General features: G+C 35.6%; 1 protein-coding gene and 5 non-coding genes across 8 annotated transcripts in view; all 6 read left to right on the top strand.

The window, feature by feature from the left end:
* LOC143222985 (diphthine--ammonia ligase-like) overlaps nt 1–387 on the top strand; it is a 33812-nt gene extending 33425 nt beyond the window's left edge. For all 3 annotated transcript variants that reach the window (XM_076450300.1, XM_076450302.1, XM_076450301.1), the window contains one exon: nt 217–387. In XM_076450300.1, the coding sequence (XP_076306415.1) occupies nt 217–276 (60 nt within the window). In that variant the 3' untranslated portion in view covers nt 277–387. The remainder of the gene's footprint in view (nt 1–216) is intronic.
* Nucleotides 388–6757: 6370 nt separating this feature from the next.
* TRNAL-CAA (transfer RNA leucine (anticodon CAA)) lies at nt 6758–6878 on the top strand. Its single transcript has 2 exons — nt 6758–6795; nt 6833–6878. It is a non-coding gene; the product is annotated as a tRNA-Leu (tRNA).
* A 3316-nt stretch (nt 6879–10194) lies between these two features.
* Nucleotides 10195–10316, top strand: TRNAL-CAA (transfer RNA leucine (anticodon CAA)). Its single transcript has 2 exons — nt 10195–10232; nt 10271–10316. It is a non-coding gene; the product is annotated as a tRNA-Leu (tRNA).
* Nucleotides 10317–17055: 6739 nt separating this feature from the next.
* TRNAL-CAA (transfer RNA leucine (anticodon CAA)) lies at nt 17056–17177 on the top strand. Its single transcript has 2 exons — nt 17056–17093; nt 17132–17177. It is a non-coding gene; the product is annotated as a tRNA-Leu (tRNA).
* Nucleotides 17178–20484: 3307 nt separating this feature from the next.
* Nucleotides 20485–20606, top strand: TRNAL-CAA (transfer RNA leucine (anticodon CAA)). The gene is made up of 2 exons: nt 20485–20522; nt 20562–20606. It is a non-coding gene; the product is annotated as a tRNA-Leu (tRNA).
* A 3313-nt stretch (nt 20607–23919) lies between these two features.
* On the top strand, nt 23920–24041 carry TRNAL-CAA (transfer RNA leucine (anticodon CAA)). Its single transcript has 2 exons — nt 23920–23957; nt 23996–24041. It is a non-coding gene; the product is annotated as a tRNA-Leu (tRNA).
* Nucleotides 24042–26455: the final 2414 nt, after the last annotated feature.

The following is a 26455-nucleotide window of genomic DNA, read 5'->3' as shown; positions in this document are numbered from 1 at the left end:
TATATGTCCATTAATATTCTATTAAAATATTATGTTATCAATATCTGTTTTTGTTGTATTTAATATGGCTCAAGTTCTCTGAAAAATATATTGTAGATTATTGTTGTTTTCAAGAATTGCAGACAAGATAGAGTAAGATACACCTTCTTTATGTGAGAGCATGTACTTGATAAAGGGTAAGAGCTAAACTTCTTTTTTTGTAATACTGATTTTCAGAAAGAAAAGATGACTCAACAGGAATGTTTAGAAGGACTTCCAGTGAAAGTAAAAACATAGATGTTATTTCATTACACAGTACAGAAAGTTTTCTAATTTTAAATGCCTTTAAAAAATTATGTATTTTTGATATTGTTTTAAACAGAAGCATTAAAGATTGGATAAAACAAATTCATGTGTGAATGTTGTTTCTGATTATGAAAAGTAATAAATATCCTAATATGCATTATCTATGCCATTCAAGTACATTGTTGCTTATGTCACAGTAAAACAGAATTTCACTTTTGTAATCATGATTTATTTTGCTTCAAGTAGTTATTTCCAGTAATATGAGTTCATTTGTGAAATGAACTTTGAAGTTGCTTCAGTTAAGTAAGTTTTACATGTTAATCAGTAAATTAGCCTGTAATAAGTCAAATTCATTGTTATTACATGAACCAATAAATAAAATTGATTTTATGGTTACAAGTTTCCTAAATACAAAAAAACTTGTAAATCAGAAAAAAATATTTTCGAGTTCAGTACAAAAAATTGTTAATAATGAAACGAGGTTCTAAGTTTAAATCTTATTTTAAAGGTTTACTGCTTTCGGAGAAAATAGTTACTTTTATGTCTTCTGTTAGAACCTGTTACTAATACTTAGATTCTGACAGAATCTAAGTATTAGCATTCCCTCAAGTGTTTCAAGATAGTTTTAATGATGTGAATAATCTGTAAAACTAATATATATTGTTGGTCTAACCACCATAAGCAGGTTATTTTGACAATTTTTACTTTATAATCATTAGTTTCAAGCTCAGAGTTAAAAACAATGTATAAATCATCCATTAGTAACTTGTACATAGGTTGTCTTCTTGAATTTGTTAAGATGCAGCTAATAGTAAATGTCACCATGTGTGAACAAATCTTTCTTGAATCTTTACACTGTAATCACACACTAATAAATCTAGTTCTTGCTAAGATATATTCAGTGGTAAATGCTCAACGCTGTATGTAAATTGAAGAAATTCCTCTTGAATTTTGACACACATTTCACTAAGCCTGGATCTCTTTGTCAAGAAAGGCTCTATGGTAAATATTTGTCATATGTAAGCAGAAAATATTCTTTAATATTAACACACACACACACACACACATTTCATTAAGTCTCTCCCTATTTTTAGGTATACTTAATAGTAAATTTGTGTTAGAGACTTCACATATCTTCTGCAAATAGATAAAAGTGCTGAAAAAAGCAGTTTGGGTGTCAGCAAGGGAAAAGAACAATACATATATGCAGTCTTCATTCTGAAACAGTTGTAGGAAAAAGTATCTTAAAGGAAACATGAAATTGTACCATGCATTTGTAGAACACAGGATAGGATGCCATAAAAATTAATGTACTGGTGCCTCCAAAACAAATAGTTCCCAAAATCTATTCAGACAAGTGAGAGTCATATAAGAAGGAGTGACAACAATTGTGAAGATAGTTGGCTGCACTTAGGGTCAATTATCAGCCCCCAAGCTATTCATAATTCTTATCAGTCTTGAATAAGGAGTATTATAAGGTTCTTCTGTGGAAGCTTATTTGCTGATGACCATGTATGAACAGCTGAAAGTGAGCAGGAGCTACTATAAGAGTTTGAAAAGAAGAGATTTAAAGTGAGTGGAAGAGGTTGGAAGAAGAAGGTTAAGTTCACAGATGTAAATGGAAAGCTACTGGATCAAGTAGAATACTTTAAGTATTTGTGGAGTATAATGAAAGTGAAGGAGGAAGTAAGAAAACTATGATAGATGGAATCTGAGCAAATTTGAAGTAGCCACAGTAATATGTGCACACATGCTACCAAGAGCACTGAAAGCCAAAGACTTATTATACATGTACTCCTTTACAAAACAATGACCTGGATACTGAAGACTTGTTGATAGGAACAAATGAAAATGTTAAGATAGTTGTTGAGAGTGTCAGTGAAAGAGAAGAAAATGGATAAGGAATAACAGGACTCTGTTGAATAGTGAAAAGTGAGGCTAAGATGGTTTGGTCATATGAAGAGAAGAAACAATAAGGACAGCACTAGAGTTTCCTGTAGCTGGCAAGAGAATATAGGGAAGGCTGGTAAAGCAGTGTAAAAATTGGATTAAAGAAGACAGTGAAAAAGAAATTACAGAAGACCTGAATATGAATAAAGATGATTGTAAAAGGACAACACACGAAGGACTACAACCAATGACAAAAAAACAGTCTTCAAATATTTTTAGAGGGGGGGTTAACGCAAATATATAACTTACTGCTGATATATATAGTAACTGTTGCATGTTTGTGTGATAGGCTACATAATAAGAGCAGGAATCAAAGTTTAGTCTAACTTATGTTATATATATATATTCATAAAATATGTATAGTACATGCAACAAAATATCTATACATGTGCTCCTTTACAATACAATGACCTGGATATTGAAGACTTGTAATAGTATAGTCAGCATATATACATACATTATGCTTTCACAAGGGACAAGCAAGCAACTATTTTGATCACTGACAAAAACATTCTAGCAAGAGTCACGAATAATATCTAATATGACAACACTATTAAGTTAGTAGGATATTCCTTTGCAAAGTTGCTTCAATCTTCTATGTAGTGAAGGAACACTTAAAAGATAAAGAGAGCTGTAGTTTGGATAAATTTCTGTGAACCACTTCTATATACAAGTAAATTCCTTTCAAATTTAGAAACTGGATGACTGATCAAACAAACAGTTTGTGTACATAAGCTTGAAATTCACAGTTACACTCCATACATAAGAAGGTTGTCAGGGATTGTAATACAGAAATTTGTTTTTGCATTTGGAGGTGATAAACAACTGGTGGGCATTAATAGTGTCAACATTTTTTCAGTAAACCGAATTCTTACAACATTCAACATCCAATGAAATACTTCATAAATGTATGGGACTTGACAATGAACTTTGCCAATTAATATGACTTGAAGTTTATAGTGTGGATCCAATGTATAAGAAACATCTCTAGTGTCAGTATTGGTGTTACAAGTAAAATATGCATTCTCTGTTGTGTATTGATGTTGGTCAAAAGTTTCTTCATGCTTTCATGCCTTAAATCTCTGTTCCTATTGCAATGCTGCTCATATACTTGATTTGCAAATATTTGTTTATAATCCAAATACACAATTTTAAAAAAAGGTTTACTTACATTGACCAGGAAGAGAGAGAATTCAAACTAAATGTTTCAAGAGGGATGAATTTTCACCATCAGCTTCCCAATCGAAGTCACCATAATGGAGAATGGATTGTAATTTAGGCTTCACAACAGTAATTGTGTTGAAAGGTATGTACAATGTTTAGCTTGATTTCGCCAAGCTGTTGTGCTCAGTATCTTCAGTGTACTAATTCCTACAGGCTGCACTTGCTGTTGAATGCCCTCAAAGAGACCATGATGTTTTTTGCTTCTTTCACTAAATGGTTTCTGGACTATTTAAAAAATATATATGTTATTAAGGTTTCATTCTTACATATTGTATCTACAACCACTACATTTAAGTGGTGTTGGAAACATTGTATCTTTGTACTTATAATTTAAGGGCAATATAAACCTATTGGTCCAGCAAAGCCAGCCTAGCAACTAAACTTAAATTTAATATAAAAATAAAACACTCGAAGCCATCTGTTGTCATTCAAGTATTTTCAAGCCTTCTCTTAAATTTATTGTATCCATAAAAAGAGAAAACAATTTAAGAAATCATATTTTGATATTCTGACAACCTTTCAATCCCGAACATTTCAATGTGTCTTAGGAGCCACATCTTTCACACGTATTCAGTTTGACATAATTGTCACACGCATTAGAAAAGTTATCCATGCGGATTGACAAATTGAAGACCAATATTTTGATAAAAAGATTCTACAGTTGAATTAACATTCCTTAAGATGAGAACACATCACTAAACATAGTAAAGATTTAATTATTTATCCATTAGGGTGGTACTTATCTTACAACTTTATATTTTTTAAACTTTCACTATAATAATGTATTTCAATAAGTAAATTGGACCTTTCAGAAAAATCACAACAATGTTTATTAAAACGAAGAAGCTGCTTAACAATTCTAGAAGTATAAAACCATGTTTAATCTATTTTATGTTCATTTTTCATTATCTGTTTACAGCTAATCTTTAGTCTCCCAGTGGCTCATCGGTATGTCTGCGGACTTCTAACACTAAAAACCGGCTTTCGATACCCGTGGTGGGCAGCGCACAAATAGCCCATTGATTAGCTTTATGCTTAGTTTAAAACAACAACACGGTCTTTAATGTAAGTTAGAGCACTTCTACGGTTACAAATTATTAATGTAACGATATGACTGACTGTATTGTGAATTATCATGTTTTTAATAAATTAGTATTGTCTAATACTTTATAACTTACAAATAAAACTGAATGCTTGTCGCGGATAACCGCGATTTGATAATATATAAATAATTATTTGTGGTAAAATATGTATATAAATTGTTAACGATTTTGTATTGTATATTAATGCGATCTAGAATTTTCCGGGACGTGTTTTTTTTTCAACTCTATGATATTCTATGTTATCACCTAATTTTGTAGAATGTTTTATTTAGTCCTAAGGTGCTCTTTACTGTTCTGCGGTATTTCGTAATATTCTGTAATATTGTAAAATAATCTTACTTTAGAAAGTCTGTGAACAAAATATATATAAGGAGTTGATACTTGAGGAGAATAGATTCAATATAATTGGATATAACAAAAAAAGTTTGTTTTGTTTTGAATTTCGCGCAAAGCTACACGAAGGCTATCTGCGAATTTTGAAGGGTAGGCTAGACGGATAGCAGCTAGTCATCACTATTATTGTAGGATAAATAAAGATTGAAAGACATGGTAAAACGACTTTCTCAGCAATAATTTTTTAACAAAAATGATAATGGCAGCAGAAAGAAGAAGCAAGTTTCCTCTGTGATTTTAGGAACAGAAGAACCAGAGATTAACAAGAAATAAACTACTTTACAAACAACAGTAGGGAATTCATTAATCAGTCAAATTACCAAACTGTAGAAATGATGTTGATCTGAAAAACGCTGTTGCAGACACTAAACAGGAAATTGTGGGTTCTGCCACAAAACAGCTTCAAGATTTGCATAATAGAGATGACAATAGAGAGTCTGGGGAATTTATCATATTTGTTGGTGAAACCCCTCCTCGAGGTGTTATTTTTAGATCACGAGGTACTATACAACATGCACGATGGATGCATAAACCCTTGTATGTGCTCACACTTGTTTCGCGATTAGTTAAAACTGATTGAACATGAAAGCAAAGGAATTTGTGAGGCCTGTATATTCTTAATCCGATTTTACGTTGAGACTTGGTTAATTGTTCTTAATGCAATCCCTACTTTTCAAAGCGATCTGACATTTACTAAGTGTCTAAAGGAATATGAAGAAATCAACCCAGCCATATCCAAATCAACTTCAAAGAAATTTATTGGTCTTCTGTGGTATCTTAGTGAAAAGATGTATTTAAAAGTATTTTGAAAGAAGATCGGTGGAATGTCTCAGGACTGCAACTAGAACTTGATCACCCCGTTTGATTTATTTCAAAGTGAATTGATATAATTTAAGATTTCGACGATTTAGTAGGGTCTGTCTATGTGAGTATTTGACATAGTAGTATTTCTATTGACATAGAAATGTGAGTATTTATTTCACATTTATAAATGAGACGGATTTTATTTGCAATTTTGCAGATCAAATCCGTGTGTATTGAACATAATTTAAAAATTAAGTAATATAAATTACTACTTCTTTGATTGTTAGGACATAGTTAAATATCGTGATTTCTTAGAGAAGGTTTATTACCAGCGTTTTTAGAATACTTGCTGGGTAGTTTTTTTTTTCAACTTTCTAAAAATGTGTTAATGGCTTTCTTGTCAGAAAGAGCCACGGAACCTATAGTAACGGATTCATGTTATCACCCGCATGCACTCGGTAAAGCCTAATAAGACATCACTATTTCCACTAGCTGCTGAAGTTAATATCACGTGACGCTAAACACTCTTAAATAAGGACAGTTTCATAAAATTTATCGAATTTATGCTTCGAAGCTGACAATGTATAATGACCGTATGATTGTTTTGAAAACTCGAACCAGAAGCTAGTAATCTAGTTTGCTTGGCGTAACAAATACTCATGTATCTGCCATTCCTTTCACTCTATGGTTTTGATACTCTAAATCAGTCGTCTTCAATCCGAATAAGAGATAACTGAAAACTGCAGTAAAACTTTTAGACAGATAGGTCACGTGTCTTTGCGCAAATAGTTCGGTGAAATTTGAGCAGTTTTTGTTCAATAACTTTGCTCGTGTGGGCTTGTATTCAAAGCAAATGTGACATTTTATTATTGGTTGTAGAGCTCTATAAAAGCCACAAATTTGTGAAAAGATAAAAAAAAAAAAAACAGAGAAAGAAGAGGAAAGATAATTATGTTTTTCTTTATTTAGATACGAAATATAAAACGTCATTTTCCAAGGTCAGGATGGCCGAGCGGTCTAAGGCGCCAGACTCAAGGTATAAAAACCTTCCGTTATTATAACGGTATTGCGTATTCTGGTCTCCGAATGGAGGCGTGGGTTCGAATCCCACTTCTGACAATACTTTTGCGTACTTCTCTTCCCTTCTTGCGCACAATGGTACGTGTAAATTTTGTTTCTATTCGCCATCGAAGGTTGTTTGTAGAAACTGCTTATTTTGAGGTCAACTTGTTTTATTTCACGTTGTTCTTTTCTAATGCTTTTCTTCAAATTCGATGCTAACTTTATTTAAGTACTTTTGTCGCTATTAAGAAATGCTAATCGTTGGTTTGTCGAAAGCCTAATGAATGATTGAAGATGGAAAAGTCAGTTTTGTGAGCTTACATCTAAAGCATTTGTGTCAGACGGAGTTAAGTGCTTTCTTCAAGGTCTGCTAAACAGCTACGATAAATAGTTTTATTGAACGCTTGAAATACGGTTTGTGAAATAAGACTTACAAGTTGATGAGCGGTTTGAAGATTGTTTCTGGAAACGTTTCAGCTAGTAGATTATTGGATTGTAGGATGGGTGCAAGACGATTAGACAGGAGAAGCTGGTCGGTCTGAAGTTATCTTGGTTATTTGTACCGAAATTGTTTTCGATATTACTGTTGCAATAGTCGTTTCTCACTAGAATGTGCAGTAGGCTGAAGTAAGGGGCACGTTACACGCATAAGATGGAATTATTTTGAAAGAAGATCGGTGGAATGTCTCAGGACTGCAACTAGGACTTCATCACCACCGTTTGATTTATTTCCAAGTGAATTGATGTTAATTTAAGATTTCGACGATTTAGTAGGGTCTGTCTATGTGAGTATTTGCGTGAGTTGAAATCGTAAAAAAGTGGTGCGCAGGGAATCGATAGTGGAAGGTATCAGTGTTGTCTTCGATATATCTGTCAAGTATATTGAGCGTAGTATTCCCCTAACGTAGAAGATGCGGATTAGGTGGAAAAAGTGGCAAATATTTTGCGAAAACTGAGATTATTCTTCGTGTTTGTGTGTGATCATGTTTTATAGGTTTATCAAAATAAATTGCCTTTTCTCTTTGCGAAGGTAATTTGGAATTACATTTTCTTGTGATCGGTGGAGTAAGAAAATAATTGCCAGTTTAAGTGCTTTTGTTCTTTAATGATATTGTTTTCTTTATTAATTTCATGTCGGAGAGAAGTGTCCGTGTGAGATTAATGGTTATTGTAAGTCGGCGTCTCTCTGAAACGTATTCTTTTTATGCGTTTATGTAATATTTAAAGGTTTACGTTGTTCTCTTTGGGGCTTTTTAAAACTGCATCAGTGAAATTCGTCGGTAGTAGTTATCTAACGAATCAGGGAACGAGGTGACCTGTGTAGTGGGAATAGGAAACTTTCCAGGTTACTTTGAAATGGTTTACAGTCAGCCTTGTCGAAGTTGAATACTGGGTGGGTGCAAATACGTTGATCTATCGATGGGTTTATCTTTCAACTTCCCGAAAACGAGGTTATGATCACCTCCGATGTTTACACGTACTGTAAACAATCGGCACAGCGGCAATAAATGACTAGATGTGATAACGAGGAATAATAAATTTTCTGAGCGGGTGTGTTACTATTATTGATGATGAAGAGACTGTTCACATTTATAAATGAGACCGATTTTATTTGCAATTTTGCAGATCAAATCCGTGTGTATTGAACATAATTTAAAAATTAAGTAATATAAATTACTACTTCTTTGATTGTTAGGACATAGTTAAATATCGTGATTTCTTAGAGAAGGTTTTTCTACAAAATGCATGCTCAACATCTCTTTTATCGCGATATGAAATTGCTTGATTCTAACCGAATCTAAAGAAAACACGAGTCTGTAGTTTGCCTTAAACTGTTTCAGTTTATATTAGTGAAGTCGATAAAGTTGTGGTCGTGGGGTTGGGTTTGTGTTACTGGGGCTGACGTTTACATTAAATGAAATTTGGTTGTGATCGTCTCCGATTTCTTCTTACATCTTGAAATTGCATATGGAATGAGAAATTGCGAGATCTAGAATGTTTTGTAATATTTTTGTGGCGGATGTTATAATTGTGTAGAATACTACGATCGTGGAGTGTTAAATTCGCGATGGTTTGAATCGAGGTCTCGAAGTGTAAATTGTATGCATTTTGTGCTTAATTACCGTTTCAAGAAGATTGACGTCCGGTTGTTTGTTTGGTGGGACGTAGTGGCAAGCGGTGCCATTTTGCAATGTTTTGGTGTGTGTTATGTGACACGGTATGCGTAATTGCTAAATTTCCGAGTAACTCGAGTTTTCAAAACTATCAACTTTGAGCGGGTCCGTTTAACGACTCTTGGGTGAAATTTCACAACGACGACATGGAAAACAATTTATTCCCTTCTTGTACGGAACCGATGAACAATTCTCCATAGAGCCGGGAATATCTTGTCGAAAGCAAGTAAAATCGCAAGAAACTCATTTCGGATAGAAACATCTTGGTTGTCAAAAAATGCTGCTGCCAAAAACAGGTTACTTGAAGAAATGGAATAAGAAATGGTGGTGAGACTCGTAGTTATAGCATTGTTAAGAATTTCTCAGCAAATATTCATTGACTTGTTAGCCACGCCGCGTCGTTTCTAAAATTTGAGGCGCGGTGGTGGGTAAAAGTAAATAAAGAAGACAGTGACACATCGTAGTAACCAACCTCAGCTTCATGTTCGAAACCCTAATGTCTCGGAAGATACTTATACTTTACAGAACCAACCAGCGTTTTTAGAATACTTGCTGGGTAGTTTTTTTTTTCACCTTTCTAAAAATGTGTTAATGGCTTTCTTGTCAAAAAGAGCCACGGAACCTATAGTAACGGATTCATGTTATCACCCGCATGCACTCGGTAAAGCCTGATAAGACATCACTATTTCCACTAGCTGCTGAAGTTAATATCACGTGACGCTAAACACTCTTAAATAAGGACAGTTTCATAAAATTTATCGAATTTATGCTTCGAAGCTGACGATGTGTAATGACCGTATGATTGTTTTGAAAACTCGAACCAGAAGCTAGTAATCTAGTTTGCTTGGCGTAACGAATACTCATGTATCTGCCATTCCTTTCACTCTATGGTTTTGATACTCTAGATCAGTCGTCTTCAATCCGAATAAGAGATAACTGAAAACTGCAGTAAAACTTTTAGACAGATAGGTCACGTGTCTTTGCGCAAATAGTTCGGTGAAATTTGAGCAGTTTTTGTTCAATAACTTTGCTCGTGTGGGCTTGTATTCAAAGCAAATGTGACATTTTATTATTGGTTGTAGAGCTCTATAAAAGCCACAAATTTGTGAAAAGATAAAAAAAAAAAACAGAGAAAGAAGAGGAAAGATAATCATGTTTTTGTTTATTTAGATACGCAATTTAAAACGTTATTTTCCAAGGTCAGGATGGCCGAGCGGTCTAAGGCGCCAGACTCAAGGTATAAAAAACCTTCCGTTATTATAACGGTATTGCGTATTCTGGTCTCCGAATGGAGGCGTGGGTTCGAATCCCACTTCTGACAATACTTTTGCGTACTTCTCTTCCCTTCTTGCGCACAATGGTACGTGTAAATTTTGTTTCTATTCGCCATCGAAGGTTGTTTGTAGAAACTGCTTATTTTGAGGTCAACTTGTTTTATTTCACGTTGTTCTTTTCTAATGCTTTTCTTCAAATTCGATGCTAACTTTATTTAAGTACTTTTGTCGCTATTAAGAAATGCTAATCGTTGGTTTGTCGATAGCCTAATGAATGATTGAAGATGGAAAAGTCAGTTTTGTGAGCTTACATCTAAAGCATTTGTGCCAGACGGAGTTAAGTGCTTTCTTCAAGGTCTGCTAAACAGCTACGATAAATAGTTTTATTGAACGCTTGAAATACGGTTTGTGAAATAAGACTTACAAGTTGATGAGCGGTTTGAAGATTGTTTCTGGAAACGTTTCAGCTAGTAGATTATTGGATTGTAGGATGGGTGCAAGACGATTAGACAGGAGAAGCTGGTCGGTCTGAAGTTATCTTGGTTATTTGTACCGAAATTGTTTTCGATATTACTGTTGCAATAGTCGTTTCTCACTAGAATGTGCAGTAGGCTGAAGTAAGGGGCACGTTACACGCATAAGATGGAATTATTTTGAAAGAAGATCGGTGGAATGTCTCAGGACTGCAACTAGGACTTCATCACCACCGTTTGATTTATTTCCAAGTGAATTGATGTTAATTTAAGATTTCGACGATTTAGTAGGGTCTGTCTATGTGAGTATTTGCGTGATTTGAAATCGTAAAAGAGTTGTGTGCAGGGAATCGATAGTGGAAGGTATCAATGTTGTCTTCGATATATCTGTCAAGTATATTGAGCGTAGTATTCCCCTAACGTAGAAGATGCGGATTAGGTGGAAAAAAGTGGCAAATATTTTGCGAAAAACTGAGATTATTCTTCGTGTTTGTGTGTGATCATGTTTTATAGGTTTATCAAAATAAATTGCCTTTTCTCTTTGCGAAGGTAATTTGGAATTACATTTTCTTGTGATCGGTGGAGTAAGAAAATAATTGCCAGTTTAAGTGCTTTTGTTCTTTAATGATATTGTTTTCTTTATTAATTTCATGTCGGAGAGAAGTGTCCGTGTGAGATTAATGGTTATTGTAAGTCGGCGTCTCTCTGAAACGTATTCTTTTTATGCGTTTATGTAATATTTAAAGGTTTACGTTGTTCTTTTTGGGGCTTTTTAAAACTGCATCAGTGAAATTCGTCGGTAGTAGTTATCTAACGAATCAGGGAACGAGGTGACCTGTGTAGTGGGAATAGGAAACTTTCCAGGTTACTTTGAAATGGTTTACAGTCAGCCTTGTCGAAGTTGAATACTGGGTGGGTGCAAATACGTTGATCTATCGATGGGTTTATCTTTCAACTTCCCGAAAACGAGGTTATGATCACCTCCGATGTTTACACGTACTGTAAACAATCGGCACAGCGGCAATAAATGACTAGATGTGATAACGAGGAATAATAAATTTTCTGAGCGGGTGTGTTACTATTATTGATGATGAAGAGACTGTTCACATTTATAAATGAGACCGATTTTATTTGCAATTTTGCAGATCAAATCCGTGTGTATTGAACATAATTTAAAAATTAAGTAATATAAATTACTACTTCTTTGATTGTTAGGACATAGTTAAATATCGTGATTTCTTAGAGAAGGTTTTTTCTACAAAATGCATGCTCAACATCTCTTTTATCGCGATATGAAATTGCTTGATTCTAACCGAATCTAAAGAAAACACGAGTCTGTAGTTTGCCTTAAACTGTTTCAGTTTATATTAGTGAAGTCGATAAAGTTGTGGTCGTGGGGTTGGGTTTGTGTTACTGGGGCTGACGTTTACATTAAATGAAATTTGGTTGTGATCGTCTCCGATTTCTTCTTACATCTTGAAATTGCATATGGAATGAGAAATTGCGAGATCTAGAATGTTTTGTAATATTTTTGTGGCGGATGTTATAATTGTGTAGAATACTACGATCGTGGAGTGTTAAATTCGCGATGGTTTGAATCGAGGTCTCGAAGTGTAAATTGTATGCATTTTGTGCTTAATTACCGTTTCAAGAAGATTGACGTCCGGTTGTTTGTTTGGTGGGACGTAGTGGCAAGCGGTGCCATTTTGCAATGTTTTGGTGTGTGTTATGTGACACGGTATGCGCAATTGCTAAATTTCCGAGTAACTCGAGTTTTCAAAACTATCAACTTTGAGCGGGTCCGTTTAACGACTATAGGGTGAAATTTCACAACGACGACATAGAAAACAATTTATTCCCTTCTTGTACGGAACCGATGAATAATTCTCCATAGAGCCGGGAACATCTTGTCGAAAGCAAGTAAAATCGCAAGAAACTCATTTCGGATAGAAACATCTTGGTTGTTAAAAATGCTGCTGCCAAAACATGTTACTTGAAGAAATGGAATAAGAAATGGTTGTGAGACTCGTAGTTATAGCATTGTTAAGAATTTCTCAGCAAATATTCATTGACTTGTTAGCCACGCCGCGTCGTTTCTAAAATTTGAGGCGCGGTGGTGGGTGAAAGTAAATAAAGAAGACAGTGACACGTCGTAGTAACCAACCTCAGCTTCATGTTCGAAACCCTAATGTCTCGGAAGATACTTATACTTTACAGAACCAACCAGCGTTTTAGAATACGTGCTGGGTAGTTTTTTCACCTTTCTAAAAATGTGTTAATGGCTTTCTTGTCAGAAAGAGCCACGGAACCTATAGTAACGGATTCATGTTATCACCCGCATGCACTCGGTAAAGCCTAATAAGACATCACTATTTCCACTAGCTGCTGAAGTTAATATCACGTGACGCTAAACACTCTTAAATAAGGACAGTTTCATAAAATTTATCGAATATATGCTTCGAAGCTGACAATGTATAATGACCGTATGATTGTTTTGAAAACTCGAACCAGAAGCTAGTAATCTAGTTTGCTTGGCCTAACGAATACTCATGTATCTGCCATTCCTTTCACTCTATGGTTTTGATACTCTAAATCAGTCGTCTTCAATCCGAATAAGAGATAACTGAAAACTGCAGTAAAACTTTTAGACAGATAGGTCACGTGTCTTTGCGCAAATAGTTCGGTGAAATTTGAGCAGTTTTTGTTCAATAACTTTTCTCGTGTGGGCTTGTATTCAAAGCAAATGTGACATTTTATTATTGGTTGTAGAGCTCTATAAAAGCCACAAATTTGTGAAAAGATAAAAAAAAACAGAGAAAGAAGAGGAAAGATAATTATGTTTTTCTTTATTTAGATACGAAATATAAAACGTTATTTTCAAGGTCAGGATGGCCGAGCGGTCTAAGGCGCCAGACTCAAGGTATAAAAAACCTTCCGTTATTATAACGGTATTGCGTATTCTGGTCTCCGAATGGAGGCGTGGGTTCGAATCCACTTCTTACAATACTTTTGCGTACTTCTCTTCCCTTTTTGCGCACAATGGTACGTGTAAATTTTGTTTCTATTCGCCATCGAAGGTTGTTTGTAGAAACTGTTTATTTTGAGGTCAACTTGTTTTATTTCACGTTGTTCTTTTCTAATGCTTTTCTTCAAATTCGATGCTAACTTTATTTAAGTACTTTTGTCGCTATTAAGAAATGCTAATCGTTGGTTTGTCGATAGCCTAATGAATGATTGAAGATGGAAAAGTCAGTTTTGTGAGGTTACATCTAAAGCATTTGTGTCAGACGGAGTTAAGTGCTTTCTTCAAGGTCTGCTAAACAGCTACGATAAATAGTTTTATTGAACGCTTGAAATACGGTTTGTGAAATAAGACTTACAAGTTGATGAGCGGTTTGAAGATTGTTTCTGGAAACGTTTCAGCTAGTAGATTATTGGATTGTAGGATGGGTGCAAGACGATTAGACAGGAGAAGCTGGTCGGTCTGAAGTTATCTTGGTTATTTGTACCGAAATTGTTTTCGATATTACTGTTGCAATAATCGTTTCTCACTAGAATGTGCAGTAGGCTGAAGTAACAAGCACGTTACACGCATAAGATGGAATTATTTTGAAAGAAGTTCGGTGGAATGTCTCATCACTGCAACTAGGACTTCATCACCCCGTTTGATTTATTTCCAAGTGAATTGATGTTAATTTAAGATTTCGACGATTTAGTAGGGTCTGTCTATGTGAGTATTTGCGTGATTTGAAATCGTAAAAGAGTTGTGTGCAGGGAATCGATAGTGGAAGGTATCAATGTTGTCTTCGATATATCTGTCAAGTATATTGAGCGTAGTATTCCCTAACGTAGAAGATGCGGATTAGGTGGAAAAAAGTGGCAAATATTTTGCGAAAACTGAGATTATTCTTCGTGTTTGTGTGTGATCATGTTTTATAGGTTTATCAAAATAAATTGCCTTTTCTCTTTGCGAAGGTAATTTGGAATTACATTTTCTTGTGATCGGTGGAGTAAGAAAATAATTGCCAGTTTAAGTGCTTTTGTTCTTCAATGATATTGTTTTCTTTATTAATTTCATGTCGAAGAGAAGTGTCCGTGTGAGATTAATGGTTATTGTAAGTCGGCGTCTCTCTGAAACGTATTCTTTTTATGCGTTTATGTAATATTTAAAGGTTTACGTTGTTCTTTTGGGGGCTTTTTAAAACTGCATCAGTGAAATTCGTCGGTAGTAGTTATCTAACGAATCAGGGAACGAGGTGACCTATGTAGTGGGAATAGGAAACTTTCCAGGTTACTTTGAAATGGTTTCCAGTCAGCCTTGTCAAAGTTGAATACTGGGTGGGTGCAAATACGTTGATCTATCGATGGGTTTATCTTTCAACTTCCCGAAAACGAGGTTATGATCACCTCCGATGTTTACACGTACTGTAAACAATCGGCACAGCGGCAATGAATGACTAGATGTGATAACGAGGAATAATAAATTTTCTGAGCGGGTGTGTTACTATTATTGATGATGAAGAGACTGTTCACATTTATAAATGAGACCGATTTTATTTGCAATTTTGCAGATCAAATCCGTGTGTATTGAACATAATTTAAAAATTAAAAAATATAAATTACTACTTCTTTGATTGTTAGGACATAGTTAAATATCGTGATTTCTTAGAGAGGTTTTTCTACAAAATGCATGCTCAACATCTCTTTTATCGCGATATGAAATTGCTTGATTCTAACCGAATCTAAAGAAAACACAAGTCTGTAGTTTGCCTTAAACTGTTTCAGTTTATATTAGTGAAGTCGAAAAAGTTGTGGTCGTGGGGTTTGGTTTGTGTTACTGGGGCTGACGTTTACATTAAATGAAATTTGGTTGTGATCGTCTCCGATTTCTTCTTACATCTTGAAATTGCATATGGAATGAGAAATTGCGAGATCTAGAATGTTTTGTAATATTTTTGTGGCGGATGTTATAATTGTGTAGAATACTACGATCGTGGAGTGTTAAATTCGCGATGGTTTGAATCGAGGTCTCGAAGTGTAAATTGTATGCATTTTGTGCTTAATTACCGTTTCAAGAAGATTGACGTCCGGTTGTTTGTTTGGTGGGACGTAGTGGCAAGCGGTGCCATTTTGCAATGTTTTGGTGTGTGTTATGTGACACGGTATGCGCAATTGCTAAATTTCCGAGTAACTCGAGTTTTCAAAACTATCAACTTTGAGCGGGTCCGTTTAACGACTATAGGGTGAAATTTCACAACGACGACATAGAAAACAATTTATTCCCTTCTTGTACGGAACCGATGAATAATTCTCCATAGAGCCGGGAACATCTTGTCGAAAGCAAGTAAAATCGCAAGAAACTCATTTCGGATAGAAACATCTTGGTTGTTAAAAATGCTGCTGCCAAAACATGTTACTTGAAGAAATGGAATAAGAAATGGTTGTGAGACTCGTAGTTATAGCATTGTTAAGAATTTCTCAGCAAATATTCATTGACTTGTTAGCCACGCCGCGTCGTTTCTAAAATTTGAGGCGCGGTGGTGGGTGAAAGTAAATAAAGAAGACAGTGACACGTCGTAGTAACCAACCTCAGCTTCATGTTCGAAACCCTAATGTCTCGGAAGATACTTATACTTTACAGAACCAACCAGCGTTTTTTAGAATACGTGCTGGGTAGTTTTTTTCACCTTTCTAAAATGTGTTAATGGCTTTCTTGTCAGAAGAGCCACGGAACCTATAGTAACGGATTCATGTTATCACCCGCATGCACTCGGTAAAGCCTAATAAGACATCACTATTTCCACTAGCTGCTGAAGTTAATATCACGTGACGCTAAACACTCTTAAATAAGGACAGTTTCATAAAATTTATCGAATATATGCTTCGAAGCTGACAATGTATAATGACCGTATGATTGTTTTGAAAACTCGAACCAGAAGCTAGTAATCTAGTTTGCTTGGCCTAACGAATACTCATGTATCTGCCATTCCTTTCACTCTATGGTTTTGATACTCTAAATCAGTCGTCTTCAATCCGAATAAGAGATAACTGAAAACTGCAGTAAAACTTTTAGACAGATAGGTCACGTGTCTTTGCGCAAATAGTTCGGTGAAATTTGAGCAGTTTTTGTTCAATAACTTTTCTCGTGTGGGCTTGTATTCAAAGCAAATGTGACATTTTATTATTGGTTGTAGAGCTCTATAAAAGCCACAAATTTGTGAAAAGATAAAAAAAAAAAAAACAGAGAAAGAAGAGGAAAGATAATTATGTTTTTCTTTATTTAGATACGAAATATAAAACGTCATTTTCCAAGGTCAGGATGGCCGAGCGGTCTAAGGCGCCAGACTCAAGGTATAAAAAACCTTCCGTTATTATAACGGTATTGCGTATTCTGGTCTCCGAATGGAGGCGTGGGTTCGAATCCCACTTCTGACAATACTTTTGCGTACTTCTCTTCCCTTTTTGCGCACAATGGTACGTGTAAATTTTGTTTCTATTCGCCATCGAAGGTTGTTTGTAGAAACTGTTTATTTTGAGGTCAACTTGTTTTATTTCACGTTGTTCTTTTCTAATGCTTTTCTTCAAATTCGATGCTAACTTTACCTAAGTACTTTTGTCGCTATTAAGAAATGCTAATCGTTGGTTTGTCGATAGCCTAATGAATGATTGAAGATGGAAAAGTCAGTTTTGTGAGGTTACATCTAAAGCATTTGTGTCAGACGGAGTTAAGTGCTTTCTTCAAGGTCTGCTAAACAGCTACGATAAATAGTTTTATTGAACGCTTGAAATACGGTTTGTGAAATAAGACTTACAAGTTGATGAGCGGTTTGAAGATTGTTTCTGGAAACGTTTCAGCTAGTAGATTATTGGATTGTAGGATGGGTGCAAGACGATTAGACAGGAGAAGCTGGTCGGTCTGAAGTTATCTTGGTTATTTGTACCGAAATTGTTTTCGATATTACTGTTGCAATAGTCGTTTCTCACTAGAATGTGCAGTAGGCTGAAGTAACAAGCACGTTACACGCATAAGATGGAATTATTTTGAAAGAAGTTCGGTGGAATGTCTCATCACTGCAACTAGGACTTCATCACCACCGTTTGATTTATTTCCAAGTGAATTGATGTTAATTTAAGATTTCGACGATTTAGTAGGGTCTGTCTATGTGAGTATTTGCGTGATTTGAAATCGTAAAAGAGTTGTGTGCAGGGAATCGATAGTGGAAGGTATCAATGTTGTCTTCGATATATCTGTCAAGTATATTGAGCGTAGTATTCCCTAACGTAGAAGATGCGGATTAGGTGGAAAAAAGTGGCAAATATTTTGCGAAAAACTGAGATTATTCTTCGTGTTTGTGTGTGATCATGTTTTATAGGTTTATCAAAATAAATTGCCTTTTCTCTTTGCGAAGGTAATTTGGAATTACATTTTCTTGTGATCGGTGGAGTAAGAAAATAATTGCCAGTTTAAGTGCTTTTGTTCTTCAATGATATTGTTTTCTTTATTAATTTCATGTCGGAGAGAAGTGTCCGTGTGAGATTAATGGTTATTGTAAGTCGGCGTCTCTCTGAAACGTATTCTTTTTATGCGTTTATGTAATATTTAAAGGTTTACGTTGTTCTTTTTGGGGGCTTTTAAAACTGCATCAGTGAAATTCGTCGGTAGTAGTTATCTAACGAATCAGGGAACGAGGTGACCTATGTAGTGGGAATAGGAAACTTTCCAGGTTACTTTGAAATGGTTTCCAGTCAGCCTTGTCAAAGTTGAATACTGGGTGGGTGCAAATACGTTGATCTATCGATGGGTTTATCTTTCAACTTCCCGAAAACGAGGTTATGATCACCTCCGATGTTTACACGTACTGTAAACAATCGGCACAGCAACAATGAATGACTAGATGTGATAACGAGGAATAATAAATTTTCTGAGCGGGTGTGTTACTATTATTGATGATGAAGAGACTGTTCACATTTATAAATGAGACCGATTTTATTTGCAATTTTGCAGATCAAATCCGTGTGTATTGAACATAATTTAAAATTAAAAATATAAATTACTACTTCTTTGATTGTTAGGGACATAGTTAAATATCGTGATTTCTTAGAGAAGGTTTATTCTACAAAATGCATGCTCAACATCTCTTTTATCGCGATATGAAATTGCTTGATTCTAACCGAATCTAAAGAAAACACAAGTCTGTAGTTTGCCTTAAACTGTTTCAGTTTATATTAGTGAAGTCGAAAAAGTTGTGGTCGTGGGGTTTGGTTTGTGTTAGTGGGGCTGACGTTTACATTAAATGAAATTTGGTTGTGATCGTCTCCGATTTCTTCTTACATCTTGAAATTGCATATGGAATGAGAAATTGCGAGATCTAGAATGTTTTGTAATATTTTTGTGGCGGATGTTATAATTGTGTAGAATACTACGATCGTGGAGTGTTAAATTCGCGATGGTTTGAATCGAGGTCTCGAAGTGTAAATTGTATGCATTTTGTGCTTAATTACCGTTTCAAGAAGATTGACGTCCGGTTGTTTGTTTGGTGGGACGTAGTGGCAAGCGGTGCCATTTTGCAATGTTTTGGTGTGTGTTATGTGACACGGTATGCGCAATTGCTAAATTTCCGAGTAACTCGAGTTTTCAAAACTATCAACTTTGAGCGGGTCCGTTTAACGACTATAGGGTGAAATTTCACAACGACGACATAGAAAACAATTTATTCCCTTCTTGTACGGAACCGATGAATAATTCTCCATAGAGCCGGGAACATCTTGTCGAAAGCAAGTAAAATCGCAAGAAACTCATTTCGGATAGAAACATCTTGGTTGTTAAAAATGCTGCTGCCAAAACATGTTACTTGAAGAAATGGAATAAGAAATGGTTGTGAGACTCGTAGTTATAGCATTGTTAAGAATTTCTCAGCAAATATTCATTGACTTGTTAGCCACGCCGCGTCGTTTCTAAAATTTGAGGCGCGGTGGTGGGTGAAAGTAAATAAAGAAGACAGTGACACGTCGTAGTAACCAACCTCAGCTTCATGTTCGAAACCCTAATGTCTCGGAAGATACTTATACTTTACAGAACCAACCAGCGTTTTTAGAATACGTGCTGGGTAGTTTTTTCACCTTTCTAAAATGTGTTAATGGCTTTCTTGTCAGAAAGAGCCACGGAACCTATAGTAACAGTTCATGTTATCACCCGCATGCACTCGGTAAAGCCTAATAAGACATCACTATTTCCACTAGCTGCTGAAGTTAATATCACGTGACGCTAAACACTCTTAAATAAGGACAGTTTCATAAAATTTATCGAATATATGCTTCGAAGCTGACAATGTATAATGACCGTATGATTGTTTTGAAAACTCGAACCAGAAGCTAGTAATCTAGTTTGCTTGGCCTAACGAATACTCATGTATCTGCCATTCCTTTCACTCTATGGTTTTGATACTCTAAATCAGTCGTCTTCAATCCGAATAAGAGATAACTGAAAACTGCAGTAAAACTTTTAGACAGATAGGTCACGTGTCTTTGCGCAAATAGTTCGGTGAAATTTGAGCAGTTTTTGTTCAATAACTTTTCTCGTGTGGGCTTGTATTCAAAGCAAATGTGACATTTTATTATTGGTTGTAGAGCTCTATAAAACCACAAATTTGTGAAAAGATAAAAAAAAAAAAAAAGAGAAGAAGAAAAAGATAATTATGTTTTTCTTTATTTAGATACGAAATATAAAACGTCATTTTCCAAGGTCAGGATGGCCGAGCGGTCTAAGGCGCCAGACTCAAGGTATAAAAAAACCTTCCGTTATTATAACGGTATTGCGTATTCTGGTCTCCGAATGGAGGCGTGGGTTCGAATCCACTTCTGACAATACTTTTGCGTACTTCTCTTCCCTTTTTGCGCACAATGGTACGTGTAAATTTTGTTTCTATTCGCCATCGAAGGTTGTTTGTAGAAACTGTTTATTTTGAGGTCAACTTGTTTTATTTCACGTTGTTCTTTTCTAATGCTTTTCTTCAAATTCGATGCTAACTTTACCTAAGTACTTTTGTCGCTATTAAGAAATGCTAATCGTTGGTTTGTCGAAAGCCTAATGAATGATTGAAGAGGGAAAAGTCAGTTTTGTGAGGTTACATCTAAAGCATTTGTGTCAGACGGAGTTAAGTGCTTTCTTCAAGGTCTGCTAAACAGCTACGATAAATAGTTTTTATTGAACGCTTGAAATACGGTTTGTGAAATAAGACTTACAAGTTGATGAGCGGTTTGAAGATTGTTTCTGGAAACGTTTCAGCTAGTAGATTATTGGATTGTAGGATGGGTGCAAGACGATTAGACAGGAGAAGCTGGTCGGTCTGAAGTTATCTTGGTTATTTGTACCGAAATTGTTTTCGATATTACTGTTGCAATAGTCGTTTCTCACTAGAATGTGCAGTAGGCTGAAGTAACAAGCACGTTACACGCATAAGATGGAATTATTTTGAAAGAAGTTCGGTGGAATGTCTCATCACTGCAACTAGGACTTCATCACCCCCGTTTGATTTATTTCCAAGTGAATTGATGTTAATTTAAGATTTCGACGATTTAGTGGGGTCTGTCTATGTGAGTATTTGCGTGATTTGAAATCGTAAAAGAGTTGTGTGCAGGGAATCGATAGTGCAAGGTATCAATGTTGTCTTCGATATATCTGTCAAGTATATTGAGCGTAGTATTCCCCTAACGTAGAAGATGCGGATTAGGTGGAAAAAAGTGGCAAATATTTTGCGAAAAACTGAGATTATTCTTCGTGTTTGTGTGTGATCATGTTTTATAGGTTTATCAAAATAAATTGCCTTTTCTCTTTGCGAAGGTAATTTGGAATTACATTTTCTTGTGATCGGTGGAGTAAGAAAATAATTGCCAGTTTAAGTGCTTTTGTTCTTTAATGATATTGTTTTCTTTATTAATTTCATGTCGAAGAGAAGTGTCCGTGTGAGATTAATGGTTATTGTAAGTCGGCGTCTCTCTGAAACGTATTCTTTTTTATGCGTTTATGTAATATTTAAAGGTTTACGTTGTTCTTTTGGGGCTTTTAAAACTGCATCAGTGAAATTCGTCGGTAGTAGTTATCTAACGAATCAGGGAACGAGGTGACCTATGTAGTGGGAATAGGAAACTTTCCAGGTTACTTTGAAATGGTTTCCAGTCAGCCTTGTCGAAGTTGAATACTGGGTGGGTGCAAATACGTTGATCTATCGATGGGTTTATCTTTCAACTTCCGAAAACGAGGTTATGATCACCTCCGATGTTTACACGTACTGTAAACAATCGGCACAGCGGCAATGAATGACTAGATGTGATAACGAGGAATAATAAATTTTCTGAGCGGGTGTGTTACTATTATTGATGATGAAGAGACTGTTCACATTTATAAATGAGACCGATTTTATTTGCAATTTTGCAGATCAAATCCGTGTGTATTGAACATAATTTAAAATTAAAAAATATAAATTACTACTTCTTTGATTGTTAGGACATAGTTAAATATCGTGATTTCTTAGAGAAGGTTTATTCTACAAAATGCATGCTCAACATCTCTTTTATCGCGATATGAAATTGCTTGATTCTAACCGAATCTAAAGAAAACACAAGTCTGTAGTTTGCCTTAAACTGTTTCAGTTTATATTAGTGAAGTCGAAAAGTTGTGGTCGTGGGGTTTGGTTTGTGTTAGTGGGGCTGACGTTTACATTAAATGAAATTTGGTTGTGATCGTCTCCGATTTCTTCTTACATCTTGAAATTGCATATGGAATGAGAAATTGCGAGATCTAGAATGTTTTGTAATATTTTTGTGGCGGATGTTATAATTGTGTAGAATACTACGATCGTGGAGTGTTAAATTCGCGATGGTTTGAATCGAGGTCTCGAAGTGTAAATTGTATGCATTTTGTGCTTAATTACCGTTTCAAGAAGATTGACGTCCGGTTGTTTGTTTGGTGGGACGTAGTGGCAAGCGGTGCCATTTTGCAATGTTTTGGTGTGTGTTATGTGACACGGTATGCGCAATTGCTAAATTTCCGAGTAACTCGAGTTTTCAAAACTATCAACTTTGAGCGGGTCCGTTTAACGACTATAGGGTGAAATTTCACAACGACGACATAGAAAACAATTTATTCCCTTCTTGTACGGAACCGATGAATAATTCTCCATAGAGCCGGGAACATCTTGTCGAAAGCAAGTAAAATCGCAAGAAACTCATTTCGGATAGAAACATCTTGGTTGTTAAAAAAAATGCTGCTGCCAAAACATGTTACTTGAAGAAATGGAATAAGAAATGGTTGTGAGACTCGTAGTTATAGCATTGTTAAGAATTTCTCAGCAAATATTCATTGACTTGTTAGCCACGCCGCGTCGTTTCTAAAATTTGAGGCGCGGTGGTGGGTGAAAGTAAATAAAGAAGACAGTGACACGTCGTAGTAACCAACCTCAGCTTCATGTTCGAAACCCTAATGTCTCGGAAGATACTTATACTTTACAGAACCAACCAGCGTTTTTAGAATACGTGCTGGGTAGTTTTTTTTCACCTTTCTAAAAATGTGTTAATGGCTTTCTTGTCAGAAAGAGCCACGGAACCTATAGTAACAGTTCATGTTATCACCCGCATGCACTCGGTAAAGCCTAATAAGACATCACTATTTCCACTAGCTGCTGAAGTTAATATCACGTGACGCTAAACACTCTTAAATAAGGACAGTTTCATAAAATTTATCGAATATATGCTTCGAAGCTGACAATGTATAATGACCGTATGATTGTTTTGAAAACTCGAACCAGAAGCTAGTAATCTAGTTTGCTTGGCCTAACGAATACTCATGTATCTGCCATTCCTTTCACTCTATGGTTTTGATACTCTAAATCAGTCGTCTTCAATCCGAATAAGAGATAACTGAAAACTGCAGTAAAACTTTTAGACAGATAGGTCACGTGTCTTTGCGCAAATAGTTCGGTGAAATTTGAGCAGTTTTTGTTCAATAACTTTTCTCGTGTGGGCTTGTATTCAAAGCAAATGTGACATTTTATTATTGGTTGTAGAGCTCTATAAAAGCCACAAATTTGTGAAAAGATAAAAAAAAAAACAGAGAAAGAAGAGGAAAGATAATCATGTTTTCTTTTATTTAGATACGAAATATAAAACGTCATTTTCCAAGGTCAGGATGGCCGAGCGGTCTAAGGCGCCAGACTCAAGGTATAAAAAACCTTCCGTTATTATAACGGTATTGCGTATTCTGGTCTCCGAATGGAGGCGTGGGTTCGAATCCCACTTCTGACAATACTTTTGCGTACTTCTCTTCCCTTCTTGCGCACAATGGTACGTGTAAATTTTGTTTCTATTCGCCATCGAAGGTTGTTTGTAGAAACTGTTTATTTTGAGGTCAACTTGTTTTATTTCACGTTGTTCTTTTCTAATGCTTTTCTTCAAATTCGATGCTAACTTTATTTAAGTACTTTTGTCGCTATTAAGAAATGCTAATCGTTGGTTTGTCGATAGCCTAATGAATGATTGAAGAGGAAAAGTCAGTTTGTGAGGTTACATCTAAAGCATTTGTGTCAGACGGGTTAAGTGCTTTCTTCAAGGTCTCCTAAACAGCTACGATAAATAGTTTTTATTGAACGCTTGAAATACGGTTTGTGAAATAAGACTTACAAGTTGATGAGCGGTTTGAAGATTGTTTCTGGAAACGTTTCAGCTAGTAGATTATTGGATTGTAGGATGGGTGCAAGACGATTAGACAGGAGAAGCTGGTCGGTCTGAAGTTATCTTGGTTATTTGTACCGAAATTGTTTTCGATATTACTGTTGCAATAGTCGTTTCTCACTAGAATGTGCAGTAGGCTGAAGTAAGGGCACGTTACACGCATAAGATGGAATTATTTTGAAAGAAGTTCAGTGGAATGTCTCATCACTGCAACTAGGACTTCATCACCACCGTTTGATTTATTTCAAGTGAATTGATGTTAATTTAAGATTTCGACGATTTAGTGGGGTCTGTCTATGTGAGTATTTGCGTGATTTGAAATCGTAAAAAGTGGTGTGCAGGGAATCGATAGTGCAAGGTATCAGTGTTGTCTTCGATATATCTGTCAAGTATATTGAGCGTAGTATTCCTAACGTAGAAGATGCGGATTAGGTGGAAAAAAGTGGCAAATATTTTGCGAAAAACTGAGATTATTCTTCGTGTTTGTGTGTGATCATGTTTTATAGGTTTATCAAAATAAATTGCCTTTTCTCTTTGCGAAGGTAATTTGGAATTACATTTTCTTGTGATCGGTGGAGTAAGAAAATAATTGCCAGTTTAAGTGCTTTTGTTCTTCAATGATATTGTTTTCTTTATTAATTTCATGTCGGAGAGAAGTGTCCGTGTGAGATTAATGGTTGTTGTAAGTCGGCGTCTCTCTGAAACGTATTCTTTTTTATGCGTTTATGTAATATTTAAAGGTTTACGTTGTTCTTTTTTGGGGCTTTTAAAACTGCATCAGTGAAATTCGTCGGTAGTAGTTATCTAACGAATCAGGGAACAGGTGACCTGTGTAGTGGGAATAGGAAACTTTCCAGGTTACTTTGAAATGGTTTACCAGTCAGCCTTGTCGAAGTTGAATACTGGGTGGGTGCAAATACGTTGATCTATCGATGGGTTTATCTTTCAACTTCCCGAAAACGAGGTTATGATCACCTCCGATGTTTACACGTACTGTAAACAATCGGCACAGCAATGATAAATGACTAGATGTGATAACGAGGAATAATAAATTTTCTGAGCGGGTGTGTTACTATTATTGATGATGAAGAGACTGTTCACATTTATAAATGAGACCGATTTTATTTGCAATTTTGCAGATCAAATCCGTGTGTATTGAACATAATTTAAAAATTAAAAAATATAAATTACTACTTCTTTGATTGTTAGGACATAGTTAAATATCGTGATTTCTTAGAGAAGGTTTATTCTACAAAATGCATGCTCAACATCTCTTTTATCGCGATATGAAATTGCTTGATTCTAACCGAATCTAAAGAAAACACGAGTCTGTAGTTTGCCTTAAACTGTTTCAGTTTATATTAGTGAAGTCGATAAAGTTGTGGTCGTGGGGTTGGGTTTGTGTTACTGGGGCTGACGTTTACATTAAATGAAATTTGGTTGTGATCGTCTCCGATTTCTTCTTACATCTTGAAATTGCATATGGAATGAGAAATTGCGAGATCTAGAATGTTTTGTAATATTTTTGTGGCGGATGTTATAATTGTGTAGAATACTACGATCGTGGAGTGTTAAATTCGCGATGGTTTGAATCGAGGTCTCAGAAGTGTAAATTGTATGCATTTTGTGCTTAATTACCGTTTCAAGAAGATTGACGTCCGGTTGTTTGTTTGGTGGGACGTAGTGGCAAGCGGTGCCATTTTGCAATGTTTTGGTGTGTGTTATGTGACACGGTATGCGCAATTGCTAAATTTCCGAGTAACTCGAGTTTTCAAAACTATCAACTTTGAGCGGGTCCGTTTAACGACTATAGGGTGAAATTTCACAACGACGACATAGAAAACAATTTATTCCCTTCTTGTACGGAACCGATGAATAATTCTCCATAGAGCCGGGAACATCTTGTCGAAAGCAAGTAAAATCGCAAGAAACTCATTTCGGATAGAAACATCTTGGTTGTTAAAAAATGCTGCTGCCAAAACATGTTT

This window comes from Tachypleus tridentatus, chromosome 8, assembly GCF_004210375.1.
Source record: "Tachypleus tridentatus isolate NWPU-2018 chromosome 8, ASM421037v1, whole genome shotgun sequence".
In the NCBI taxonomy this organism is placed as follows: domain Eukaryota; kingdom Metazoa; phylum Arthropoda; class Merostomata; order Xiphosura; family Limulidae; genus Tachypleus; species Tachypleus tridentatus.
Note: the sequence above shows the minus strand (reverse complement) of the source record. Positions and strands in the feature narration are given on the sequence as shown.